The 8,802-nt window shown below is 44.3% G+C and overlaps 1 protein-coding gene across 1 annotated transcript in view; it reads left to right on the top strand.

Annotated features, from left to right (window-relative positions):
• The first annotated feature begins 7,090 nt into the window (after positions 1–7,090).
• dact1 (dishevelled-binding antagonist of beta-catenin 1) overlaps positions 7,091–8,802 on the top strand; it is a 15,297-nt gene continuing 13,585 nt past the window's right edge. The window contains exon 1 of the mRNA XM_070920480.1: positions 7,091–7,485. Coding sequence (XP_070776581.1) covers positions 7,189–7,485 — 297 coding nt within the window. The 5' untranslated portion in view covers positions 7,091–7,188. The remainder of the gene's footprint in view (positions 7,486–8,802) is intronic.

Raw genomic sequence — 8,802 nt, 5'->3', positions numbered from 1 at the left:
TTGGAGAAATAAAACAAATAAACACTTTAATAAACTTTTATATTCAATGAGTTTGTTTCAAGTGTCTGATTTATTCTGGTGTCAAATTTAAACTCAGTCAGTGTTTCAGGAGTCAGCAACAAAAACAGAATATAAATACAATATGATATACAGCCGTGGCCAAAAGTTTTGAGAAAGTCTGCTGCCTCAGTTTTTATGATGCATATACTCCAGAATGTTATGAAGAGTGATCAGATGAATTGAAATTAATTGCAAAGTCCCTCTTTGCCATGAAAATGAACTTAATCCCACAAAAAACATTTCCACTGCATTTCAGCCCCCCCACAAAAGGACCAGCTGACATCATGTCAGTGATTCTCTCGTTAACACAGGTGAGAGTGTTGACGAGGACGAGGCTGGAGATCACTCTGTCATGCTGATTGAGTTAGAATAACAGACTGGAGGGTGGTGCTTGAAATCATTGTTCTTCCTGTTAACCACGGTTACCTGCAAGGAAACACGAGCAGTCGTCATTGCTTTGCACAAAAAGGGCTTCACAGGCTGTATATAGGATATTGCTGCTCGTAAGATTGCACCTAAATCAACCATTTATCGGATCATGAAGAACTTCAAGGAGAGAGGTTCAGTTGTTGTGAAGAAGGCTTCAGGGCGCCCAAGAAAGTCCAGCAAGCGCCAGGACCGTCTCCTAAAGTTGATCCAGCTGCAGGATCGGGGCACCACCACCAGTGCAGAGCTTGCTCAGGAATGGCAGCAGGCAGGTGTGAGTGCATCTGCAGGCACAGTGAGGCGAAGACTTCTGGAGGACGGCCTGGTGTCAAGAAGGGCAGCAAAGAAGCCACTTCTCTCCAGGAAAAACATCAGGGACAGACTGATATTCTGCAGAAGGTCCAGGGATTGGACTGCTGAGGACTGGGGTAACGTCATTTTCTCTTTTTATCAGTCTTGTGTCAGTCCAACAGTAAAACATCCTGAGACCATTCATGAGTGGGGTTGCTTCTCAGACAAGGGAGGGGCTCACTCACAGTTTTGCCTAAGAACACAGCCGTGAATAAAGAACGGTACCAAAACATCCTCCGAGAGCAACGTCTCCCAACCATCCAAGACCAGTTTGGTGACGGTCGATGCCTTTTCCAGCATGATGGAGCACCTCGCCATGAGGCTAAAGTGATAACGAAGTGGCTCGGGGAACAAACATTTTGGGTCCATGGCCAGGAAACTCCCCAGACCTTAATCCCACTTGAACTTGTGGTCAATCCTCAAGAGGCGGGTGGACAAACAAAAACCCACGAATTCTGACAAACTTCAAGCATTGATTATGCAAGAATGGGCTGCCATCAGTCAGGATGTGGCCCAGAAGTTGATTGACAGCATGCCAGGGCGAATTGCAGAGGTCTTGAAAAAGAAGGGTGAACACTGCAAATATTGACTCTTTGCATAAACTCAATGTAATTGTCAATAAAAGCCTTTGACACGTATGAAATGCTTGTAATTATACTTCAGTATACCACAGTAACATCTGACAAAAAGATCTAAAAACACTGAAGCAGCAAACTTTGTGAAAACCAATACTTGTGTCATTCTCAAGACTTTTGGCCACAGCTGTATTACATTATACAGAGCAGTCCTTGAACTAATTCATCTATGTCTGTTTTCAGCTGTTTGGTCATTTTTAAATAGTGATGTCATGAAGAGCCGCAACAATCAGGTGATTTGTTTTTGATTATTAAATTAATCTTCAATTATTTTGAAATTCTTCATTAACGTGTGTTTAACTTTAAAGTGAAACAATAACAGGAAGTAACTCCACATTACTACTAGCGCTTTGAAAGACAGTCCTGACACCGTCCCCCGAGACTACATCGACCAGCTCCACCTCCCCCACCTCTCCACAACTGCCCTCCTCAGAGGCCCCCTCCTCCCTCACCACAGACTCTCTCCATCCTGCAGAGGGACATTAACCGGCTGTTCAGGAGGCAGAACCGGGTCACACTCTGTCACACCTGGTATTAACATGCACCATAAATCACAAGTGGACAGCTCTTATACCAGGTGTGAATGCACCCAAGACGCGTTGACATCCGATCGCCCAGACCACCTCCGAATGTGGTCTGGGCCACATGTGGCCACATTTTTTTAGCAGTGTGTATGCGAATGTGTCCTGGGCCACATTGAAGGGCCGCCTACTCAACTGACGTCCTCTGTGTGAGCAGACGTGCGCACAAGACGAAGAAGACGCCACAACAGGCAAAACAGATTCTGGTGGATGAAGGAGACGCAGTCTGATGTCCTCTGGCTGCTCTGCCTCAACTCTCTTAGTTTCCTGAGGACAGAAAGCTTTATTGCTGCTAAGTGTAGCTGCCACTAGTTAGTTAGCTCTTCTAATCTTCACTGCTGTAAAAAATAATTTATTCTTATGACCTGAGAGCCTGCAAGTCAAAACTGTGGGATCATAACCTACATACACACACACAGAGCTGATATCAGCACACTCTGGAAAAACTGTTAGTGAGGCAGAAACACACACACACTCAGAGAGAGTGTGTGTAGATAAGAGGATGATAAGCAGGAAGTGGGATTAAAGAAGCAGCAGGAGAGACTGAACAGAGCGCACACACACACAGTCTGAGTCCACAGGCTCTCATCAGCAGCAGTGTGATGGGAAACAGACAGACGGTGTGTGTCTGTCTGTATTGATCAGACTGATTGATCAGCTCTCTGTAGATCTGTGTGTCTGTCTGATGATCAATATTCTCAGGCAAAGGATTAAACTGTGATTGGCTGCAGACAATCAGCTGATCTCAGGCCTGCGGACCCACACACATCAAACACACATCAGTTTATTACTATTATTAGTCATCATCTCATCATTAATGAACATACCGAAAGTCTGCAGCTGTTATGTTTCTACATCTGTACGTCCAGACTAACTGGTGGACTGATGGTGTAACTGGTGGTGGAACTGATGATGTAACTGGTGGTGTAACTAGGGGTGTAACTGGTGGTGTAACTGATGATGTAACTGGTGGTGTAACTGATACTGTAACTGGTGGTGTAACTGGTGTAACCAATGGCGTAACTGGTGGTGTAGCTGGTGGTGTAACTGGGGGTGTAACTGGTGGTGTAACTGGTGGTGTAGTTGGTGGTGTCTCCCGTGGTTTCCTGTGTGCATTAAAGTTCCATAAATATCAGCAGCACCTAAAAGCTTCGACACTGCAGCAGGCGAAGCTCTTTGTTTGATTCTCGGTGGAAATACAGAAAGCTTCATGAATACTTTATCTACTTTATCTTTGTTGTCTTCGCTGTCCTTCTGCAGCTCTTTGTTTCTGTCCTCAATCTTTGACTTCACAGATTCATGTGTTCAGATCCCAGATCAGATCAGATCACATGATCTGAATGTGACCGTGAGCAGTTTCACATGAATCGTTTCTTTTAAAGAACTAAACTTGTTTTTGAGAGTCCAACACGTCTCCAAATGTCCCACCAGCTGTCCAAACCCAAAGAGATTCAGTTTAGAGAAAGACAACAGAATCTCTACATCTCGTCGCAGCTTTTCCTGTTTTATCTTTTGAAAGTCTTCGATGTCTCGCTCCAGAACCAATCTGACAAATAGGTAAATAAAATAAAATGAAAACAGACAAACAAGTGATTTTCTCTTTTTATCTCATCCCTCTCTCTGTTTCTGTCTCTTCTTCTTTATCAATTCTTCAGCAGCTGACGGAGGAAAATAAACCTCCACCAGAAGCTGGAGGAGTTCATGCTGCAGAGAAAACTGTTCTCAGATCAGACGTATGAAGCTGCTGCAGGTTTAACAGAGAAACTAAAATATTCAAGAAGAAATGTTCTCCTGTTTGTGATCTTTATGAGTTTGTGTTTTTACAGTAAAACCTCTCAAGGTTCAAGTCTATTAGGTCTGTCTCCTCTTTCAGATTATTAAACAGAAGTCAGCGGCACACACTCACACTCACACACACACACACACACAGAGGGTGTTTGTGATATTGGCCTATATAAATAAAATTGACAGTCTGTGTGTGTGTGTGTGTAGTTTATCATATGAATGCAGACACGCACGTCACCACTGAGCTCAGTGGAAACATCAGTTATCAAGTTATTAGTGCGGAGAGTTTATTAAAGGGTAGAGCTCACTGTGTGTGTGTCACCATGGCAACGCGTCTTCATCTTAAAATCCTCTCAGTGAGAAGATGGAAGATGTTATGATATGTTATCATATGGTTGCTGAGGGATGACCTGCACTGTCTGTCATGTTATCATAGCAAAGTGTAGTTGGTCAGGCATTGCTGCTGTGAGAGAAATGTGATATGATGGTAGCAGTGTAACGTGATGGTAGCAGTCTAATTTGATGGTAGCAGTATAATATGATGGTTGCAGTCTAACGTGATGGTAGCAGTGTAACGTGATGGTAGCAGTCTAATATGATGGTAGCTGTGTAACGTGATGGTAGCAGTGTAACGTAATAGTAGCAGTGTAACGTGATGGTAGAAATGTAACGTGATGTAGCAGTGTAACGTGATGGTAGCAGTGTAACGTGATGGTAGCAGTGTAACATGATGGTAGAAATGTAATGTGATGATAGCAGTGATGGTATCAGTGTAACATCATGGTAGCAGTGTAACATGATGGTAGAAATGTAACGTGATGGTAGCAGTGATGGTAGCAGTGTAACGTGATGGTAGCAGTCTAATATGATGGTAGCAGTATAATATGATGGTAGCAGTGTAACGTGATGGTAGCAGTGTAACGTAATAGTAGCAGTGTAACGTGATGGTAGAAATGTAACGTGATGGTAGCAGTGTAACATGATGGTAGAAATGTAATGTGATGATAGCAGTGATGGTATCAGTGTAACATCATGGTAGCAGTGTAACATGATGGTAGAAATGTAATGTGATGATAGCAGTGATGGTATCAGTGTAACATCATGGTAGCAGTGTAACATGATGGTAGAAATGTAACGTGATGGTAGCAGTGATGGTAGCAGTGTCACGTGATGGTAGCAGTGATGGTATCAGTGTAACGTCATGGTAGCAGTGTAACATAATGGTAGAAATGTAACGTGATGGTAGCAGTGATGGTAGCAGTGTCACGTGATGGTAGCAGTGATGGTATCAGTGTAACGTCATGGTAGCAGTGTAACATGATGGTAGAAATGTAACGTGATGGTAGCAGTGTAACGTGATGGTAGCAGTCTAACATGATGGTAGCAGTGTAACGTGATGGTAGCAGTCTAACATGATGGTAGCAGTGTAACGTAATAGTAGCAGTGTAACGTGATGGTAGAAATGTAACGTGATGGTAGCAGTGTAACGTGATGGCAGCAGTCTAACATGATGGTAGCAGTGATGGTAGCAGTCTCACGTGATGGTAGCAGTAATGGTATCAGTGTAACATCATGGTAGCAGTGTAACGTGATGGTAGCAGTGTAACATGATGGTAGAAATGTAACGTGATGGTATCAGTGTAACATCATGGTAGCAGTGTAACATGATGATAGAAATGTAACGTGACGGTAGCAGTGATGGTAGCAGTGACTGAAAGTGACTCAACATGTTTTTATCATTTATTCTGAACAAATATTATTATTAAGACACAAATAATATTTTTCATTTTATTTAATTTGTCCAGGATTTATATATTTATTATTATTATAATATTGATTTAAAATTGTATCAAATTAAATATTAAAACCTGCAACTCCAAACATATAAACGAATATGTGAGCAAAATATGAGTCAGTGAAGGTTTGATACAAATATTAAAGGTTGGGTTTCATTTGGAGGGCTTTAGGACCTGACGGAGGCCTGAGAGAGGAGGAGGGTTTGAGGGGCGGAGCATCAAGTTCCCACAAGTTAACACAATCAGACCGGAAAGTGTGTGAATCTGCCCTCCAAAATAATCTGCTTTCGTTTTGTCACTGAACTACAAACTAAGTGTTGGGCTGTAAAAACTCACAACAAGTCAAATGTCAAGTTTCTTGTTTGTTTTGTTTTATTCACAACATTTTAATATATTTAGACAATCCAATGCAGAGAAACTACACTACAACTGAATTATGTGAATGATCAAAAAACTGACGAGACAGTATCAAACAAACAAAATACGTGTCATACGTGACATGTTTTCACCTGTGAAATATGAAAACCACATGAACCTGTGTGTGAATTGATCACTTGTCGAATTAAAGTAGTAATACCGTGTAGAATATACTCTGTTACAAGTAAAAGTACTGCATTCAATATGAACTTAATTAAAAGCACAAAAGTATTATCATCAAAATATACTTAAAGTACCAATAGTAAAAGTACTCCTTATGCAGAATATTATACATTATCAATATACATTATTGGATTGTAATTAGCGGATTGTGTCAGATCACTTGTTGCATCTGTCAGATATATGTAGTGCATTAGAAGTTAAAGTAGCATAAAATGGAAATAATCAAGTAAAACACAAGTACCTCAGAAATGTACTTAGCCTAAGTACACGTACAGTACACGTTTTATCTCTTTTTCGTCTCCAGACAGAAAGAAAGAACCTTTACTCTGTTCTCACTATTTTGAAGGTGTCTACAGGAACTGCACGTCCTCATTGTTGCTGACGTCACACACACTCGGTCTGTCAGACAGCGTGGAGGGGGCGGGGCTTACCGGACTCGGTGCCGCTGTGATGCTATCGGTCAGTCTGGACGAAGCTTCTGGAGCAGCGGCAGCAGGACGGAGATCTCCTCGATTCTCCGCTTCTTTCTGACTGATCTAGACTCCGCTGCTGCCCCGGGGCATGCTGGGATTTACCTGGACATCTACCTGACAGGACCCGGGACTGATTTACCGGATTCATTTTACCTGTTTGTCCGCAGGACCGTTAGACCACCGGTTGAAACTGAGAGCTGCAGAGGAGACCAGTCTGAGGATCTCAGTCTGGATTCACTTTCTGACCGGGTCCGTCTACCCGGTTTATTAACCCTTTATTAACCCGGGTTAATTTATCCAGGTGAGAGTGTCCAGGTGATTCCTCTGAGCGGATCCGATCCTGCTGCCTTCTCTACAGCGGAGCGTCCTCACGGTGACCCGCCGCGCTCCGCTCCGCACAATGCTTTTCAGACCCTGCAGATCCTCCGGACCCTGATGCTGCAGAGACCCTGAGGTCACACCGGAGAGTCTGACAGAGGAGATGCTACCGTCCGCCGCCTCCAGGCTGGACACTGACGGCCGCTGCAGCCGGGACCGAGCCGCTGCTGACGCGGAGGCGGCGGAGCGGCTGCGCTCCGTGCGGGAACGGCTGGAGGCCACCGTGTCAGGGCTCGGGGAGCTGGAGTACCTCCGGCAACGGCAGGAGGTACTGGTCCGGGCCGCGCTGGAGCTCCGGGAGGTGGAGGAGGCGGAGGAGGAGGAGCGGAGGAGGGAGGCTCAGCTGAGCTCTGAGGAGAAGTTGCTGGAGGAGAACATCCTGCTGCTCAGGAAACAGCTGGTAGGTCCTGACCTGTCTGTCTCATGACCTCTGACCTCTCTGACCCCGTCTGGGACGGAGTGACTCAGGTGTGTGGTGTGAGGTCAGAGGTCAGGGGTGAAGGCGGGGTCAGTCTGTCTTTAATATAGAAGCAGACTCACAGATGAGAGCTGCAATCAATCATCTGATTTATCGATCAGTCAGAAAATAATGGACAGTCTAAAGTGAGGTGTTGTTCTGTGTGAAGAGGGACTTCAGTGATGGACCAGTTAGAGTGTCTGTTGATCAGCTGCGGGTAATCAATAGCCTACGTTAACATCAGAGGAACAGAATATGAATGAAGATCTGAAAATAGATCTGATGAAACGTTTGATCGTCATGAACAACGTGACAGAAACTAGTTTCACATTCAGTTTTATTCTCTGTGATATTAAAAAGTCAGATTACTGCAGGAAGTCGACTGTAATCTGATTACTGAAGAGCAGGTAAACACAGTGGAGGACCAGACTGTCTGTCCACTGTGGGATGGATCTGGACTTCAGGGTCTTCAGACTCAGGTCCTCTCTCCTGACTCTGAGGCCCCGTTCACACCTGGTATTAACATGCGTCTCCAGTGACCACTTGTGATCAAATCTCACTTCAAATATGCAAATATCGTAACCTGAATGGATTTACTGTTTCAGACCACAACTGGGACATGAATTAGACAAATGTTTCTGGGGGCCGGGCCTCACCGATTACTGGACAAAAACCCAACCGTATAACTTTTTTCACTGATTCTGGTGACACTGGATCTTATTTTCTGGAGAAAATATTTTCTGTTTTCCCTCTGAGGCCCTGTGGCTACTCTGCCTCACCTCTCTGAGATTTACGTAGAGTTTCCTCATGCACAGATAGCTTTACTTGTTGCTAAAGTAACCGCTAACTGTAGCTGCCGTTAGCTAATTAGCTCAGTTAGTCGTGCAGCTAGCGGTCTATTAGCTGTAAAGTTTAAATAAAGCTTTAATAAACCTCCTCCTCCCGGCGGTCCAAAGTGGCCCAGACCACCTCCGAATGTGGTCTGAGTGGTCAGATCTCAATGTGTCCTCAATGCGTCTCCGGTGCGTTCACATCTGGTATTAGAGCTGTCCACTTGTGATCGGATCACCCAGGGTGTTAATACCAGGTGTGAACAGGGTCTGAGGTTCAGGACAGGAGGTCAGCTGACTATCAGCTGGCGTCTCTGTGCTGCGTTCAAGTGCAACTTTTAACACGTCAGGCGTCACGTTGGTGCTTTGAAGTCGAGTCAGTGAGAAATCAAACAGCAGAGAGGAGCTTCAGTCAGGAGGCTGGAGGTCC

The sequence above is a fragment of the Enoplosus armatus genome, chromosome 15 (assembly GCF_043641665.1).
Source record: "Enoplosus armatus isolate fEnoArm2 chromosome 15, fEnoArm2.hap1, whole genome shotgun sequence".
NCBI lineage: Eukaryota > Metazoa > Chordata > Actinopteri > Centrarchiformes > Enoplosidae > Enoplosus > Enoplosus armatus.
Note: the sequence above shows the minus strand (reverse complement) of the source record. Positions and strands in the feature narration are given on the sequence as shown.